This window comes from Eublepharis macularius, chromosome 8 (assembly GCF_028583425.1).
Source record: "Eublepharis macularius isolate TG4126 chromosome 8, MPM_Emac_v1.0, whole genome shotgun sequence".
In the NCBI taxonomy this organism is placed as follows: Eukaryota; Metazoa; Chordata; class Lepidosauria; order Squamata; family Eublepharidae; genus Eublepharis; species Eublepharis macularius.
The window spans coordinates 51,743,031-51,762,983 of NC_072797.1; the positions used below are offsets into that span (position 1 = coordinate 51,743,031).

The following is a 19,953-nucleotide window of genomic DNA, read 5'->3' on the forward strand; positions in this document are numbered from 1 at the left end:
GTCTTTAAGGTGCTATTGGGCCTGAATCTTGCTCTTCTTCTACAGACCAACATGGTTACCCACCTGAAACTGAAATATTAAAGTGTTTGAAAACCTGGAATCAGACTCATAGCCTCCAATTATTCCACTGGAATTAACAAGAGCTTGAGAATCATAGCATTCAGTTTTAAAATATACAGCTTTATCCTCCATGGTGTAAGCTTTAGGAAAGATGTAACATTTTTGTATTCTGAACAAGAATACCGTGGATATATTTTAGCTCTGTACCTCTTGTATCTATTAACACATTATAGATATTGTGTCAATCTCTTAGAAGACTGGCACACATTTCAAATTTTCAGTGATTACTTTCAATAGATTTGGAAAAAAATGTTACTTATAAATTTGAAATTAAAATTCTGCATGCCTCAAGATTGCTTCTAGCTCTGGCTTGCAATGTATGCAAAATTAAACTACCCAGAACAATGCATTTCTGATTATACTTCCCTATTATACAAGTTCCTTAATTCATCTCACTGGTACTGGGGCTTCAGTTTAGTCTAGAAGCATAGGACAAGGGCTGCCACACTCTCTCCCACTGCTCTGCAGTCTTCAAGACTACATTCCTTGATCATATGGAAGGAGAACATCAGGAAGGGGGAGGGGCACGGGCAGCCTCTCATAATAACCTCGTATGCTGACTGCTTATCCATGCATGCATGGGGTGGGGGAGAACATTTGCCTTACGGAAACCTCTCTGCATATGTGCAAGGCATGTAGGGGGAAGCAATTGTGCCCGTGTAATTTTAGTTCATTAGGAGGATGTAACTCTACTCAGGACTGCACTGCTTGTTGTCTTTTACTTTTTTAACTCCTTAAATAAAAAGTGGTGTGTTTTTTGTAAAAAAGTTTTTATTATCCACAAGGAAGAGCGATAGGAAAAATTGTTTTCCACATGTTGTTTTCTTGAAACAGAGTCTACAAGGACATATTCAGCACCAAACTAAAAAAAAGGCAATAAAAAAGAAAAATATAATACAAACAGCCATTGAATATAATCTATAAAGCAAACATTAAATATTGCACTTGTTTCTCTAACATTTTAGATTTTACTTATTTTCTCCAATTCAAAATAAAAAGTAGGATATTATTTTGAATACTGGACTACAGCTCTGAACCTCATATTTTACAATGTCCAGAAATTGACCAATATTTTACAGAATCAAAGATAAACAGTAATGCCACAAAAGAGTACAAGAGGGAATTTTTTGTAAGAACAATTTAATAGTGTCTAGAACTTTAAACTGATCACAAGTTGATGTGATGCAGTGCCAATTACTACAATATTGGTCAATTCTGCTTCTTATGGAAACTTCCATCATATTATGATAAATGTAATGCTATGCTTAACAGCAATTGTTCCCTAGTTGGTTAAAACAAAAACAGCAAAAGAAAAAAGAATAAAACCACCAAATGCCCTTTTATGCCACTATCCCATCAAAATATTTTTAATCCTCTGCAGAAGAGGGACATTCACAAAAACGTTTAGCAAGATTTTTAAAAGGTCATCACTCAAGTTTCCTTATTATCCAGTATATTAAGTTTGCTTGCTGAAGGCCAAACTCTCTGAGTCACTTAAAACGTGGCTCATTTTTTATACTGTATTTTTCACCCTGTTATGGTTCAAACATGAATTGTTGTCCATGTTTTCTTGAAGGCCACTTATAGAAAAGCCTATCTTATTTGTTATGAAGCCTCAACTGTAAGACAGAATTTAGTCAGTGGAGTTTTGTAGTTAGTGGAGCTTCACCCTAGCAAAGCAACCAGACTTGTAATAAAGGGTGGAGTTAAAACAACATAGCAGTTATAATGTGGCCATTCTGCACCTAACCATCAGGATGGCTGCTTTTGATAAAAATCAGCTGCACATTTCTTTCCCAAGAATATGCTTGTGCATCAATGGATGGTGAAGTACTCGTTTGTGTGCCAAAAGGTGCCTCCATACCTGTCGTTCCCCAGCGGATCCCTTGTTCTTAAGGCAAGTTAGCAATGCCCAGTCAACAGAAAGCTGAAAATCTCGTGTGCTTGCTTTCAGATATCTGAATTATGCAAGCAAAGCAATTCTCTGGCAACTAACTATGGCTACTAATTTTATTATTTCAGGACAGCCTCCTTACTCTGTAGCCACATAGTTTACTAATTTTGTTCTACAGGTCTTCATCCTTGGAGAGAAAGTGATCTGAGTGGGCAACACTGGGAAACCTTTCCTAAAAACAATCCTCTTCTTTTAAAATATATTGTCCTTCTGACTGAGTGAAGATTCTCTCGATACAGGTCTTCAAAGCTCACTACAAATCATCTTATACAAAATCTGTGGTGATGGATTAACTATGTATAAAAATAAATTTACTTTCTCTACCCACCTAACTATCCAGGAAACCTTTCTGTGAATCACTACATAAATCATGCAGAACATTTTTTCCTCCACTAATTCTTGGTTGGTATGTTGGCTGCTACCTCCTGTTGCTCTTTTTTTGAACATCATAACCTGACCAAACTTTTCTTAACGGTGTCTCATGTTCCAGAATGATGATAAGAAATGAGGATGGAATCCTTTGTGCATGTCCCTTTTCCAAGCCCCCTTTCCAAACAAAACAACAAAAACAGAAGGAAATATTCAACAGTGCAACATAAACACAAATAGCATCTCAACATTTTGGCAAGTGATGAGTTCACCTGAGATTAAGTGATTTTAGGCAGTCTGTAACAAAATTCTTCTTTTTTTGTGGTAATAGTAGAAAGGCAACAAATTCTTAAAAGTAATCAAGAAGGTATACAATCTTGATGAAAACTCCTATTAGTTTCATTCCATTATTTCCCCCCCTCACATATCTGTTGCTTATCTACTACAGTAGGCTGCAAAACATACAGCAAGGATTGGCTTGAAGGCATTTGATGTTTGTAATCAATCCACAATAGTATCCAAGCTGAAGAGGCGATACATGGATCAGTCTTACTGGGACAGTTCGGAGCATGTGCATATGCAGGTAAAGTCCAGACTATATTGTTTGTTTTGTAAATAAAAAAAAGTCAGTGCATTTGTCATCAAAGTTTTCAAAGCTTTCTTTTGCTCCTTGTTGTGCGGACCACAAACAAGTTAGAAGAGGGTAACAACAGTCCCAACATAAATGAAAAAAGCTGTAGTGACACTGAACCGCACAACATAAGCATTGAGCATGTGCAAATTTTCAAATCAAAAGAGGAAGTCATCCCTCTTGCAACACGGTGAGTGTTTTGACACATGAGTGTAGGCTATTAAGGCTGCTCTTAGTATGTGCCAGGATACAACAGGGAGGGAAAGCACAGGTCTTCAAGCATGAAGAGCAGTCCTATGATGTCGCCGTAGGCTTCAAAAGCATAATCACAGGTTGTTTCGTTACTTCACCTTTTCTTTTATGCAAGAACTTCCTTTCAACGTGTGTCTCCAATAGGATGCCTTTATCCTCAACACGGTGAAAATACAATTCAGACCCAGGTTAATTCTTCTTATGAGACATTCCTTCAACGAGAGGGGCAGGATGGCCTGTCATCTGAGGGCTGGTCTGGGTTTGGATCAATCTGCATGAAAAAGAGAGAGGGAAAAAATTGGTATGACCTTCCTAAAAAATAAGAGCACAAATACATATCTGTCTATTTATAAGGTGTCTTGCTGGCATCCTCCATATGTGACAATCCAAAAAACCACAAGCTAGAAAGCTAAGCAGATGTATATGTGCGCTGTTGCATCCAACATATATAAAAGTCATTCTCCAACTAAGGTATGCAAGACTGATAATTGTAAAAATGTATCAAGTGGCATACTTGGATGTGTTGACATAACTGTGTTGACTTTGACTGGACAAAAACAGGTGAGCTCCATTAAAATGGATTCTGGACTGTAATGCAAGTGCATGCTATTGTGATATGCTCCCAGAGCATCAGTTAATATGTAACGGAGAGGTGTATGGTTAGACAGGTAGCTCATTAAAAAATGTTGTCAGGCATTAAAACAATCTGAGCCAGTTTGGTGTAGTGGTTAAGAGCGAGGGACTCTAATCTGGATAACCGGGTTTGATTCCCCAGCTGGGTGACCCTGGGTCAGTCACAGCTTATAGGAGCTCTCTCAGCTCCACCCACCTCACAGGGTGACTATTGTTGTGGGGATAATAATGGCATACTTTGCAAATCACTCTGAGCGGGCATTACGTTGTCCTGAAGGGCGGTATATAAATCGAATGTTGTTATTATTATTAATTCAACAGAGAGACTCCTACTAACTAAAAAAAACAAAAGAGTCTGGTCTTAACTATGTTTATCTGGAAATCTTATTGATTTCAGTAAGATTTACTTTCCCATACGTATGAATAGGTTACTACGCTACATACAGTGCAATCCTAACCAAAGTTACTCCAGTCTAAGCCTACTGGTTAGGACTTCACTGATAGTATGTTAACAATTAAATTATGATGAAATTATTTAAACAACTGTAATCAAATTAATTGCCCTGACCTGGATAGGCCATGCAAGCCTGATCTTGCCAGATCTCGAAAGGTAAGCAGAGTTGGCCTTTGTTAGTAATTGGATGGGAGACCTCTAACAAAGACCAGGGTTACAGAGGTAGGCAACGGCAAACCACCTCTGTTAGTCTCTTGCCATGAAAACCCTGCCAGAGATGGCAGTAAATCAGCTAGGACTTGACAGCTCTCTCCACCAATCAGATTAGTTGATGTATGGAAGACCAGCTTTTTACAGGAAAGAGCCAAATTATTTGCAGGGCCCTGCAGTGGTTTCAGGGTCACCACCCATATTCTGATTTTCACAAGAGGAGTCGGGGGAGAGACTCCTGCCAAAATCATTCCTGAAAGCAAAGCTGCAGCATTTACTTTCAGAAGTCCAAAATGGTTCAAGTGGTGCTCAGAAAGAATTTGTTTGAAGAAATCTGCTGCAGTAAAGTCATGTGCTATACAATTTTGCATGAGTAAAGAAACAACTAACCAAAGGAAGAAACTGAAGAAAAAGGGAGAAAGGGAATCAATAACTAAATAAACTATAACAAAAATCTAGAATCTTGCTCCACTGTCTCTTATTTGCAAAAAGCAGCTGAGGAATCAAACCAACTACAGATCTCATCAACTTTTGTGAGAAAACTGGGGCATCCTGCTGTCCTTGCCCATCAACACACAAATACCTCCCTCTCCCCATTTTCAAAGCCAACCCATTTTAGCATGACATGTGCACCATTCTTCATACTAATTATAGCTAAATTAGATCCTGAAACCAGTTAGAACTGAATGTGCAAAGGCTGGTTCAGTTAACTGTGATGGTGTTAAGAAGATGGTGGACACATAATAGAGGACGGGAGAACCAGGTGCTGCCTGGAACTTCTTGAAGAGAAGGTGAGACAGAAAGGCTAATCATAAGTAACTCTGCAAATGGAAGGGGTGGGGGAAATTTGTGCACAACAGGGAAGGAGGAGGAAGGATCTTGCAATATTGGGGGGGGGGGGCGTTGAATGTAACCGTAACCTTACCTCAGAATAAAGTGGAGGAGGCAAGAAACGGAACTCCTGGATATAGGCGAACAACGGCCCTTGAAGTGCTCTTTCAAAGTCATCACAAGCAGCTACTGGTGCCAGGTTGGACTGTCTTTGCTCCTCAGTGACCACTTCTGCATAGCTAGGAGGTGCTGAAGGCAAAATTACACACAGTTCGAACAATGTTCTTATGCATGTCAAGATACATAACATGACAAATATATTAACTTTTAGTTATTGTGATTTGTACAAGGTAGATATAAGAAAGGCTCAGCAGCTAGAGCTTTTACTTTAACTGTAATGGGAAGTTTGCACAATCTGTTACTGGACTGTAAAGGAAGTTTACCACTATGCCTGTAAATACATCCACTTGCACACACGCTTTCCATCAGCTCTAGTTACGCTTTGTTTCAGAGAGGTTTCATTATAAATAAATAAATAAAAAACAAATTTGGGCTAAATCCTGTTCCTGGCCTACCACTCCATTGGGCAAAGTTTATTTAGGTATTTGTTTGTTTAAATATTTCCATTCCTTTTGGTTCAAGTTTGAAGCCTTCCTCCAGCCCAAAAAGACTTCATTCAACTTAAGTGGGTCTTCCATCAGAGGGAGTGTCACTTAAGTTGGAGGAAGGCTCCTTGGAAGATGGTTGGATTCACCCCAACATCACTTCCTGCTTTTGATGACAAGCAAGAAAATAATTCCAAGAGAGAACATTTCCCGCCCCCCCCCCCAAAGACCCTCTGGGATGGTGGATCAAAGAATAACTTGTGCAAACAGTCTTGGATATTGGGCTTTTTAAAAAATACAAATCTGTACAAGCTGATAGATTTGGGAGCTGCTTAGCCATATTTAATTTTTTTTCAAGAGAAAACAAGCCAGTGCTCTTCCTATCAGAATGAGAACACCATGGTAAGCACAGGTGGGGGATTTCTCCAGTACTGCCAGTGGATTATTGAGGTTTGTATTAATAAAAAGCACAACATTGAATAATACAGAACCTGTACTGTCAAATTACCTTCAGGTCTTTCAGGTAGTGTCAGACCAAGCCAATTCATATTCATGCTACACTGGCTGCTCACACTTGATGTTCTGCTGCCAAATGGGTGTAATGGTATAGTACCAATGACAAGTGGTAAATTAAGAAACAAATCCATTGCACCTGGAATATCCACATATACCTAGGAGTTAAAGACAGCAAATGATTAAAACATGAATCAAAATGGCTGTTAAGTCCACTAAGAAAATAGTAGTTGAGCATTCGACACCAAAAAGTTAAACATGGTACTTACCATTAGAGAATATTCCACACGGATTATACTACAATCAAGGATTGATGGGGAAACAGGTGGAATTTTCAGCTGTTTGCCATTCCAGGTTTCTGTCTTCCCTGATGACAAGGACTCCCCTCGCAGGTTGGCGACAAGCTGCTTTACTTCCTTCATTTTTCCTTTGGCATAGAATGCCTGCGTTTGATAAATGGCAGCCTTTGGCACCACCATCCTGGAAGAGCAGTTCTCAACCTCCGCAAAGATCTGAATGGATTCACCTTGAATATAAACATAGAGGAGATCCATCAGATGGAAACAGGAAAACACGTCCTACAATTCAGATATTATTACATTTAGTAACACTACCCATCCTAAACTGGATAATGGTAAGAACACCTAGTCACTCCAGTGGTAACAGTACCAAACCCAACAAGATTATGGTTGTCTGTACAACCTTTATCACATGGAACTCAATGGCAGAATTCACACTAATGAGAAAAAAGTGAAACTGTACTATATGCAAAGCTGGTTAATGTAGCTTATAGATACAGCTGTAATGGTAACGTGATTAACTAGTAGCCAGGGGCCCTCTGTTTTGGTTAATTCAAAATGTCCACAAGACTGCCTTTTTGTTAAGCAAGAAACTCTTCCATAAGAACCTGTATTACATACCTGGGGTGTAGCCCTTCCTTTCGATTTTGGCACTTAAGGATATTGGGCCTGAGGTACAAAGCCAGCAACAGAGAGTCTTTTCTTTTGTGCCTGCTTGGGGTGACTGAAAGAAAAACAGAAGTGATATACTAACAATTACATTTTTAGATCAGTACAAAATTACACTGCTCTATAGTTTTTCTACAGGTGTGTTGAGACAGCAGTATTTTTAGTAAAGTTCATCACAAATCCAGGCATGAAACAGAACACATCTTGTAAAAGAGGTTCCTGTTATCACGAGATAACACTCTTGATAACACTAGTTACTCACTGCCTCCAATTGCTGATACTGCTAGTACATTTACAGTGTAATCCTAAAGAGAGGTACATCCTTCTAAGCACATTGATTTCAATATACTTAGCAGAATGTAAATCTATTTAGGATTGTACTGCTGAACTAGCAGTGATCAACACTGACACAAGAAGAATTACAGCTGTCTTGCATCTACAACCCAAAGACAGCCAGTGGCTGGAAGAGTCCTTAAGTTACAAACAGTGATACCTCTAGATTCAAGGTTACCTTTCTTTTACAGAAAGTAAGTTATTTGTAAGAGTAGAGTAGATGAATAAACCATCCTCTAGGGCAAATTAACAGCTTTCCCTACAATCTGCCCATGAAATAAAAGGGCTAACAGCAAAGTCCTACAAACATTTACAGACTGATTCTAACGATATTTATTTTATTCCAGTGAGAACTGGTTTTAAGTAGGCTAGCCTGATCTCGTCAGATCTCAGAAGTAGGGTCGGCACTGGTTAGTACTTGGATGGGAAACCACAAAGGAAGACCAGGGTTGCTATGCAGAGGCAGGCAACAGCAAATCACCTATTAGTCTCTTTCTTTGAAAACCCCAGCAGGGGTTGCCATAAGTCAGCTATGACTTGATGCCACATCATGTTTGTTTTTATAGGAAAGAATGGCAATGGATTAGTTTACAATGTAATCCACAACCTAATTACTTTGATGGAAAATTGGCATGACGCTGTTAAGGGAAGTCCCGTCCTATCAACCTTCCAAAGTGAACAAACATGTAGATAACAGTGACCAAGTATACATTATACACTTGGGCTTTCAAAAGCTTTGTTTTATTGTATTTATACCCCACCTTTCTCCCCAACAGAGGCCCAAGGTGGCTTACATGATTCCCCTCTTCTCCAGTTTATCCCCACAACAACCCTGTGAAGTAGGTTAGGCTGAGAGTGTGTGACTGGCCCAAGGTTCCAAGCAAGCTTCCAGGGCAGAGTGGGGATTCAAACCTGGTTCTACTAGATCCTATTCCAACACTCTAACCACAATACAACACTGTCTAGACAAGGAACCTCACCAAAGACTCCTAAGTAAGCTTAGCAGTCATGGGATAAGAGGATAGGTCCTCTTATGGATTAAAAATGGCTAAACAGGAAGCAAAGAGTAGGAATAAATGGACAGTTCCAGCAATGGAGGGAAGTAAGTAGTGTGGTTCCACAAGGATTGGTATTTGAGCTGACGCTACTTAATTTGTTCATAAATGATCTGGAACTAGGGAGTAATGCAGTGGCCAAGTTTTCAGATGACACAAAATTATTCAAGACAGTGAAAACCAAAGCTGATTGTGTGGAACTCCAGGATGATCTTCAAAAATTGGATGAGTGGGCAACAACATGGAAAATTAAGTTCAATGTAGGCAAGTATAAGGTGATATACACTAGAACAAAAAATCTCAACTTCCAAGTATATGTAAATGGGTTAGAACTTGCAGGGACTGAGAGGGAAAGAAACACTGAGGTCATAGTGGGCAGCTCAATGAAAGTGTCAACCCAGTGTGTCACAACAGTGACAAAGAGGATTATTAAGAAATGGATTGAAAATAAAGTGGTTGATATTATAATGACCCTGTATAAATCTATGGAGTGGCCTCATTTGGAATAAGGTGTGAAGTTCTGGTTACCATATCTCAAAAAGGACACTGCAAAGTGGGCAAAAATCTGGGACTTTTCAGTTTAGAAAAGAGATAACTAAGGAGGGATATGATAGGGGTTTATCAGATTACAGAGTGGGTACAGAATGGACAGAGAGAACTTCTTCTCCCTCTCCTATAATACTAGAATTTGAGGACATCCAATGAAGCTGATGGACAGTACCGTCTATTCAGGATGGACAAAAGGAAATATTTATTTACTCAATGAATGATTAAAATGTGAAATTCGCGGCCAGAGGATGTAGTAATGGCCACAGGCACAAACAACTTTAAAAGGGGATTAGAGAGACTCATGGAGGATAAATCTATCAATGGCTACTAGCCATGGTGACTAAAGGGAACCTCCACATTCAGAAGCAGTAGACCTCTGAATTCCAGTGCCAGGAAGCAACATCAGAGGAAGGCCTCGGCTTCTTATGCCCTGCTGGTGACCCTTTAGAGTAGCTGTTTAGCCTATGTGTAAGAATTAAGTTTAAGATTTCAGCTTTACATCAACTGTACTAATTATGGACAGCTAAATCAGACATCCGGATTGAAGCCTCACACTTCAATTCCAAACACATTTATTAAGTACTGCTCACTTCAGTGGACATATTTCCATGCACTAATGGTAAGAATCACAAATGTGAAATCCTCAAAACACTTAATGAGACCCGACTGACTACTTATGTGTTTACTAGAGTAATCTCCCATTATGGCTTTTTTTTCTTGAGCACCAATACTTTCTTCTTTGGGGGATGCTCCTGACCCTACTAATGTATACAATCTTATACACATCAAAGTCAATGGGATCACCCTGCTGACATTAATGGGGGTTAAGAGAGTTCCCAAGATATCCTTTTTGACCTACATAAATGAAGATTAGAGACCTTATCTTAAATTCACAAAAATCCACAGAAATATTCTGTTGAATTTTGGTGGATTTTAGTTGAGGTACTATGACTTTCTAGCCTTTTGCAGAAGAACCCTGTTTCAATGGACTTTTTCATTACATATTCTATTTTTACATATTTATTTAAAAACCAAGTGTGAAAAAATAGTTTTAGGTCAGATTGAAATAATTGTATGAAAACTATGATAGCATACAGAATTATGATCATTTCTCCCCATTTGATAGACAAATTATTATAAGAATAATAAATAATGCACTGCAGTACAATTTGTTTACATTTTGCTTTGTAAAACTGTGGAATTCTCAATTTGAATTTTCTTAAGAGAAACATAACTGTTCCATATAGAAGCAAGTTATTTTTTCAGAACAGTTACAATACATAACTTTCAGAACAAGCAGCTCAAAAATACTTGATTACGGAATTATACAATACGCTACCACTTTCTGGTTGCTAGGTCATTATATTATTATACTTTAAATATTTCATTGTACTTAGCAATTATCGTTACATGTTTTGATATTTCAGGGACCATGTGTTGCTATTGTTTTATTCCAAAAACAAAGAATGAGTAATTCTGTCAATTCTTACCAGTAATGAAGGAGTGTTGATATCTATATGTTCAAAGACTGTAAATTCCTTCTTTAATTTTACTGGTAGAAGCCAAGGCCTGTGCAATTCTGCTTTCACCCAATAACGCACACTGCCATGTCTGCCTTCAAATGAGGTAGCAAGTGGTCTGTGCAGGACACAAAGGTCAAAACTGAGTAAGCCTTTTATCTGTTTTGTTGTTTAACGTAAATATACACTCAATCTGGGTAATAATTAATATTGTACTGTACTGTTAATGCATCATAATATATAATCAAGCATAATTTGTTTGCAGGATTTTTATGTTTAATTCGTTTGGGAGAAATATCTCTGTAGTTAAAAATGATTTGCTCAGCATATCTACAGAATATGACCATATTTGTTCTGGATTTGCACTGTAATATGCTACAAGGATACATTAACCCAACTCATAGCTTAGTCAAGCTGAAATTCTCGATTTACACAATGTGGTCTCATTAAGAGGAATGGTCATTTAACAGGCTAATATCCAAGTGTTCCAGCTTAAATAGGTCAGGATCAGGCCAAGAGATCCTTTCCTCAGAAGAGGTCACTTTTAAAATCTCAAAATAGGCAACAAGCCAAGTACTAGAAAAGATGAGGCCAACAAATTGCTTTAACATAGTTGACCTCCAAAAGGGCCCATCTGAGCATATTGATGCCAGCAAGCCTATTCCTTTGCAGAGGTTTTTCAAGGTCAGAGCCAACACCTGTAAGAAATGCTCCTTCAGTTCCTGCGGTGTCAGAATTTTTGTTAAAAATAATGGGCTATAGACAGAGTTTGGGTATACAATATTCTTTCATCTAACTCTTTTATTCTCACATGTATTTGAAAATAAAGCTGCCTTTCAGTACCATTAGACAAAAATAGCAGCCTTTCTATATTGTGGACTTTCAAGGAAATTAATAATTTTGTTTAAACCAGAAAGATATCTTCTACAATCTTCAGCATTATGAATGCACCTAGAAGACCAGAATTAAAAAAGTACGGTCTTACTAATTTCATACACTGCATCAAAATATAACTATTAGCTATCATAGTTGTGCCTCTAATGCTCGCTCATTTCTGTAACATATGACCATGAAGATAACCAATTTTTCTCCTCTTGGTTTGAGTGTTAGGTTTCTGTAGGTTGCACTGTAAATCCACGTAAGTTTCAGACATTCCCTCTAGATTTGTTTTGCCCACAAAGCTCTCAGTTAACATAATTTCTGTTTCCTGTCAGTAACCTCAAAAAGGCTAGTCTCTGGAATAGCTGAATTAATTCTATTCCAGAGTTTTCAGAACTAACTGCAGTTAACTGCAAATCAAAAATACTGTCTCCTTGGGAAGCAATCCTGCAGAAAGCTGAGCACTCGCAGACTCATCCCAGTTAGAAATTTGCAGACATTCAGAATAAGTCTGTGCCTATGCTTTAAATATGTGACAGCATTTACACTGTACTTCTGCTAGGGAACTCAGTCATTATGAGTATATTTATTTAAAATTGCCTTCTCTCTCAATTCTTTTTCCCTGATGTCCTCTAATCACATTCTACCTCTCTTGATTTACTCTCTCATGTATGTATATATTAAATTTAGCTCATAATATTTAAATCTCCTGTGTATATATATATATCAGTTCCATTTCCCTGATTTTTCTTCTAGTATTTGAGCTAATAATCTCAAGCATAATTTCAAACCTGCTCCATATTTTGTGTCCTATTTTTAGAATGCATCTGTATTATGACTTTTATAAGCGTGAAGGTTGCCTTCACCTTCCTTTGACTTAATACAGCTCTTCTCCTCCCATCCATCTGCCTAATTCCAGCTTCCCTCTTTGTCAGATTCTGTATATAATCACAATCTTACAAATGTCAAGCCACTGCCACTTGCCATTTCCTTAGTATTTGTTCCATCCCATTTTGTTCTGATTTATACCTTTCTGGCAGATAAGGTTTCAATATATTGAAGTTGAAGTTATCAGGTATACAGCTCTGTGCAACCTCCATGTGGCATGAAACCATGCCAGAACTCTAAAAGACTAATGATCAATCCATCCCATTTGTAAGGAGCAAAATAGGTCATGGGCCTGATCAAATGAAATATTCTGCCTGTGCAACAGGTTTATAAAGGGAATGACTGACAGGAGGGCAATAGCTGGCCCCAATGTTTTAAGATTTGAATAAAAGCAACCTCTTCTTAATAGTTTATTAGGAAGATGCCCCCTGTAGCATGTTCTAGTGCAATCTTTGTGACCATTGAAAAGGGTTTTTTCTCTCCCTGCCCCCATATCTTGATGTATGAACTTTCTATCTATGGATCTGCTGTCAGTAGCGCTGTCACACAGCACCAAGTGTATACTCACGTCTGTGGAAGCTCAAAGCTGAATGCATATTCATGCCGTCCTGAATGAATGATGTGGAGGCCTTCTTCAGAATTGTCATCATCTAGGAGGGAAAAACCCAATATGCTATTCCACCTGCAAACATTATACACATACCATCATATATAACGCAGGCTGATTTACAAACCAAAGGGACTAATAGAGGGTTAATATTGGGGTAGGGCAAAACTGCATACCACACCCTTATTTGTGCTGTTTTAGTGACCTCAATTCCTTTTATCCCTGTAACTGGACTGCAGATAATCCTCAAGAATTTTATCTTATCTCAGTAACAGTTCTTTCTGTATTTCAAAATTCAGCATCTAGTATTCATCCCAGTTAACCTTGCCCCTCTCCTTTCTCCTTTTCCTCTACATTCTCTCCTCCACTTTCTAAATGTAGGTTATATGGTCAAGAACTAGGCTGTATTATTTCAAGGGGGTTTTCTTTTTAATTCTTTTAAGGAATAATTGTCTCCAATCTGCTTACTGTACTAGAGTCATTAAAAAAACCTCTCATAATGTTCTTTAGTTAGCTGCAGTGTTCAGTAATAGCACTGATCTACAACACTTTAATATACATATCAATAAAATTAATACAGTTTACTAAGAATGAGGATTTCTGGATTCAATATAAAACTTCTTTGTCCTGTGAAGGGCATTTTGAAACGACCCAATCACTAAGATGGAAGCAAGTTTTGATTCTCTACAACTGGCAATATCCTCAAAGGACAGGATTTCAGAGTTAAACCCTATATGCTAAAGATTATGATAATGAATACAATGATCTTTGAGTATACCCATTGCTGCTGTCCATAAGTGTGGTATACCTTTGAATTTATAGAGGTGAAAAGTTCAAATTTAAGCAGAGGTAATACCTCAATCAGAAAGAGAGCTTGATGTTTGTCACCCCCTCCTTATGAAATTTTGTTAGTAACCCCCTCCTGCCCACTGATGTCTCTCTTGACTGCGAGGTAGATTTCTGGGTGCCAGTGTGTATGCACTCACTGCATCATTACTGAATCTTTTACAAAGCCTTTTTGAAAAGAAAGAAATGGAAGACGTCTATATATGTATTGTGTGGGGGGAAGGAGAAGGGAAGAGTGAGGTTTTGTTCTCTTCATCTTAAAAATCCTCCTCCTTTCTCAGAGCCTGCTTCTCCTGCCTCGTCTTTCTGCCAGCTCAGCAGTTTCCCCTCAGCCCCAGCACTAGGAGCAGCAGCAGCAGCAGCCAAACTGTGGTAAACAAGTGCTGAGCTGTCAATCACAGACTAGACTCGAGCAGGAGAGGACCGGCCTAAACCGGCGCGAGCAGAGCCCCAGCCAGCCGCTCATATGCATACAGTATACATCGCACGCCCCAGCCAGCGCCGATTCGCTCAGCGGCTCCACCAAACTAGCTGTTGGTGGGCGTAGCAAGGGAAGCAGAGCGGAGGAGGGAGAGCGCAGAAGCCGCGCCTTCGCCTTCCGGTCGCCTCAGCGGGCACGCTTGGCTAGTTCCTTTGAGCCGCCCGGTGTGAAGGCACAAAGGCACCGGCCGCTTGGCACAATGCACTAAAACACGATTGCGGGGTGGGATGGGGGGTGGTACTCGATGGGAATGGAGGCAGTTCTTGCAGCTAGATTTGCCAGCCTCCTGGTTGTGCCTGGAGAGGTCTTGGAATTACAACTGATCTCCAGGCGACAGAGATCAGTCCCCCTGGAGAAGACTGGTGGTTTGGAAGGTGAACGGCGTTATATCCCACTGAGGTCCCCTACCTTCCCTAAACTGTCCTCCTCATGCTCCCCCCTCCCCCGAAAGTTCCAGGAATTCCCCAAACTCAAGCTGGCAACCTCTGCTGGATCCAGAGAAAGCCATTAAGTGGGACCGGAGGAGTCAAGCCCGCTCCCGGCCAATTTAAAGCAACCGCGTTTATTTCAGGCAGTTGCCCGGGCTTAAAACAAAGGAGAGTTGGAAGATCCAACGCAAAAAGGCTGCCATGCCAATATGGTCTGTCTCCCCCCGCCCCCCATTGCAGACTGCAGCCTCTCGGAGAACACGGAAGTGAACCGAAAATCTGAGAAGCACCTGCAGCTTAAAAAGCGCTGTCCGGTCGTGCCGGTTTGAAGGTACCGGGCTAAACCACTCCGTATGTCAGGCTTCCCGAACGCAATTCCAGAGCAGCGCTTCGGTTTTCTTAAGGCAATGACACTCCCCCACCCCCCACCCTTTAGTCGAGCTGCTGCTCCAATGCGGCCAAATGTGGTCTTCAGAACAACTGAGCAGGAAAGCCCCCCCCCCAGCTGACTTTTCCGCTGTACGTGACGGTGCGCACATCCACTTTTCCAGCCTGATGGGATCCACATGTTCATCTACTCCTTCCCCATAAGCTGTGCTACCGGATGTAGGCTGCAGCCCTGCGCGCTTACTTGGGAGCAAAGCCCCACACAGCTCAACAGACATCGCTTCTGAGTCATGAGTAGGACTGGGCTGCACTTACAAATGGTCTCCAAACCCCATGCCCGACTCCTTTTGTGCCTAGGTAATGTTTTAACGCTGCCACCCTGCGTGTCCTCCAGGACAGATCTCACTGAACGGCATGGACCACCTCTCCCCAAACCAGATAGCTTCGACTGGTAGTAGTGGGGGGGTTTTGATCCCAGGGGCCAGCCAAATTTCAAGTGGGAGCTGCCTGCAACCAGGGCGCCGTATGGCACGACAATGAAGAGCACTGTAGTTTGGCCCGGGGGTAGTGCAGAACCCAGCCCTTTCTACAGGCATCTGGGGGCGACCCTGGAAGGCTCTGCAATGCACCCTCTGCTCGGCCCTAGAGAAGACAGGACAAAGGGGAGAATGCCAGGATCCCGAAGGGCGACATTGGCAAGCGCCTCCCTCCAAGGGCGCACGCTGCCCGCCGACTACTGAAGGCGGCCGGGAAGCAGAACGGGCTCCTTCGCCTCCTCCTGCCCTATGAGCTCACACCTTCCTCCCGCCTCCTTCCAATCAAGGGCTGGCATTGCCTTAGCAACAGGCTAACAAACCCCGCCGGGCCAATGGCTGCGGGAGGGCTGGGCGGGGCTTCAGGGACATGCTAGGCTGAGAAGCGCCGGTCTCCGCGGCCAAGTCATTGAAACTCCTTTGCCTGCCCGAACGGGAGCTGCGGGTTGCACTCAAAGCAGCCGCTGGCCGAAAAGGTAAATGTGCCTGGCCAGCTCGGGAAAGGAAACGCTCGCCCAGATCCTTTAATTCTAAAAATCGTCCAAGGTGGGCTGACCTAAAGCAGTCCAGACATGCAGCGTTTCGGCTGTCCCTTCCCTCTTAAAAGGAATGCAGCCACGTTAACAGGTGCAAGCTCATTTCTGCTCCCACAACGGTGGCGGCTTTTGCTTGCAATTACACCTCTTTCATCTGCCTCCTTTTCCCAAAGATGCATGGATTTTGCGCCTTCCGAGCGGAGTGCAGTTTTAGACTGCAAATAGAGGCGAATGGTATGAACCGAAATAACTTTCACTACTATGCAGCTCCACAGAACGCTGGTATTCTTTCTACCTTTCTAGTACCGTCTTTGCACTACATGCTTGCAAAAAAAAAATTACAGGGTTTGCGTTGGAAGCAATAGAACATACTGTGCAACTTCCCGGCTGGTTTTAGAAACGATACAGCCCAGGGGAGGAGGGGGGCTTCCTGCAAAAATCCCCCCATATCTGCAGTGTATCTACAATATAGTCAAGAATACAGAAGGAAAAAAGGAAGCCAAAATTACATAACCAGTTTTAACATTTTCTTGTGCTAGGAATTAAGTCATCGCCACCACCTGACGCCTGTAACCAATCTGCTGAGAGCACAAGGAGTGCCCCCTCCCTCTTCTCAGTACCGGTCCCAAACAGGATTGAACCGCTTCTAACAAAGGGTGGAAACTTCAGAAAAACAACCTTAGAGTCTTCTATACTTCCACATTGGCACCGTTTAAACAATAGATTAGGAATCTGAAGGTCGATTTGCCCCCGGGCATCTAAAATTACTAGCTGAAATTACTCGCCGTTTGCAGATTTCCCGCACTGACATAGCAGACCCCAGAGGTTTCCGAACTCCCCAACTCAGAAATAATGCTCTGATTCAGGATAGGTTCGTCTAATTGGGGGTCTCCCTCCCCACAACGGAGCTTTACATCTCTCTTGCTAGCTAGAAGGGTTAGAAAAGAATATACTTAACATAGCAACTTTTCTGAGCTTTAAGGAGAAAAAAGCTATGCGGACCTGCACGTGGGGTGCTGAAAGCAAGTGTCAAAATAAACCGCAGGGAGCCCTTTATCTGCTAACGATTCTCTATCCATCACTTACTAGCTTGAGCCCTGGTATTAATAAACCTGCAAGCCTTTGGGGGTTTTGTCTTAGCTTTCTCCTTGAGTCTTTAGTAGGTAGACTGCAAAAACACGCCTGCTGCTAAAATTAATTCATTTAAAATCCTTGTAAACTGGCTGCGCCGGTGAAAAGGTCTCAAGAGTTAGAGAAAGTCTTGCGTCTGGAAACACTTTGCAGACGCCCCATATATTCCCATCTAAACCGCGCAAGCGGCACCAATCTTATAGACTGAAATAGCTATATATCCGTGGCTGCAATCTAAACACCCTTACAAGGGAGTAAGTGCCCCAGTATTCAGCAGGGCTTGTTTTTGAGGAAACATGGTTAGGATCGCAGCGCCTGATCATCCAAGCTGCACTAATCAAGAGAGAGAGATGCCATTTGACACGGAAAATTGTCCAACTATCATGTTAGAGCAGTTGATTCAAATTCAGCCTTACCTCTTTCGTGCCCGATCAAGATATCCTTATGGTTGAAATATTCTACTTCTTCGGTGTAATTCTGTGTATAGGCAGTGTTGGATCCAGCATTTCTTGATTCAGTCCAGCGTACTTTTGCATGTCCTCTTGCATGGATTTTAAGCGATTTGACTCTAATTTCCCCAGTAACTTCTAAATTCACCCTTCCTGAGACTGTGTCCCCGCTGGAATAGACGGGGACATTGCTGTCATTAAGACAGTCAAAGCTTATTGTCAAACTCTTCACCTTCCCCAGCACCATGTTGATTTTTTTTATAACAAAGTCTATAAAAATATACTGTAAGAAAAAAAAGGGGGAAGAATTTATGAGTCAAGATCTCATATGAAAAATGTGATCTTTCCTTGACACTGATCAATTTCTCTGCCTTGCGAAAAAAGACTGCAGGCAGGATCAGTGTGTTCCCTACAAGCACTTCATTGGGATTGCTTAAAAAGTAACCAGGCTAGATGCTGCTGGCAGCTGCTCTCCAGCTCTGCGGTCTCTGTACAAAGACGAGCGCTCGCTGGCTGCCAGCTCACTTTAAGAGGAGCTTTGTGAAAAACAACTCCAACGCGCATGCGTGGCTCTCTGCTTTCGGTACAGTAGGTGTAGCGGCGGAGCAGTGCTCTTGCCTGATGTGGTTGCTTGCGGGGGACTGCACGTCCCCTCTCTCCTGTCTCGGCGTGGGTGAAAAACTGCCCTAACCTCGAGGAAGAGGTTGCACAACCCCCGAACCAGCAGCCTTTAAGAGAGAGTCGGCGCTATAGTTTGGAAACCAGAACAGGCTGCCTGCCAGGGCTCCTAACAGCTGATCCGCAGCCGCCCCAACGCATTGCCCGCCTGCTTCGGGCCGGAAGGCTTTGAACGAGGCAGGGGCAGCTGTCTTCCCACGGCTGTGCTAAATAACTTGGAACAACAACCACAAAAATAGTTTAATGGATTAAAAACCAAGAACAAAATTAATTGGGAATCCAGGAGAGGAGCGAGGGTCACATCAAAGGGAGCCGCACTGATCTGATGGAGGCAGGAAGATTCCTCTGTTTTGTCTTCCGGTTCAAATCTTGCTCAGAATTTTATTTTAGAAGGCACATTTGGAAGTCCTTCTAAGGTAGAGAAGGGGAACCCTGAATTTCCCAGTATACTAAATATTACCAGATCAGCTACATGAAGGAAATACTACACTGCTTATCTTAGTGAGGTGAGAAAGTTGAAAAAGCCCAGTCTTTAAGATTTGCATTGCCCTCATGTTTTCTCTGACCCATGCGGCCTTCTCACATCTTAGTCTACTGGATGCAGCTGCTTAGATCTGTTAAAACATGCTAGCATTTTTCTGTGGAAAAAATATCTACCCACAGGTTCGTTTACTTTCTTTTTAAAAACCACTAAAGAAACTGGGCCATTTGCTTTCACTAACACACATGACTGTTTGCCTGTCACTGGCATCTAAAAGTACTGTGCAAACAAATAATCTATATGCATAAACAGCTGTATTTAATTTGCATGATTTGCTGCTCATTGGCTAAGCTCTGACATTTTGTCCTCAAATGCTTAGATGAAATCAGCAGTTCTGTAAATTTCTAAGAATAATTTTTTATTCTGAGCATTCAGAATGTGCAGGGAGAATACACTATAAATTCTTAGAAAAAAGTCCCAGAGGGTGCTTATTCCCAAGTAAGAAGCTGAGTAAACATACTGCAAAGTTATAATCCTAAGCAAATATACCAGGAAGTATGGAATCTAGTGGGACTTATTTCTGAGTAAACATGTTTAGAGTTGGTCTGTAAAACAAAGTTTGGATGCATAGA

The 19,953-nt window shown here is 41.3% G+C and overlaps 1 protein-coding gene across 2 annotated transcripts; it reads right to left on the minus strand.

The window, feature by feature from the left end:
• Positions 1 to 879: 879 nt before the first annotated feature.
• Positions 880 to 18,680, minus strand: ARRDC3 (arrestin domain containing 3). Of its 2 annotated transcripts, XM_054986425.1 has the most exons (8): positions 18,130 to 18,680; positions 13,333 to 13,414; positions 10,968 to 11,115; positions 7,493 to 7,595; positions 6,842 to 7,098; positions 6,568 to 6,730; positions 5,549 to 5,703; positions 880 to 3,597 (listed from the first exon to the last, which is right to left on the minus strand). In XM_054986425.1, exons 1-8 carry the CDS (start codon positions 18,407 to 18,409, stop codon positions 3,541 to 3,543), a joined length of 1,245 nt encoding a protein of 414 aa, XP_054842400.1. In that variant the 5' UTR covers positions 18,410 to 18,680; the 3' UTR covers positions 880 to 3,540. The 2 variants fall into 2 exon arrangements, with proteins under 2 accessions (XP_054842400.1, XP_054842401.1); XM_054986426.1 differs by lacking the exons at positions 10,968 to 11,115; positions 18,130 to 18,680.
• Positions 18,681 to 19,953: the final 1,273 nt, after the last annotated feature.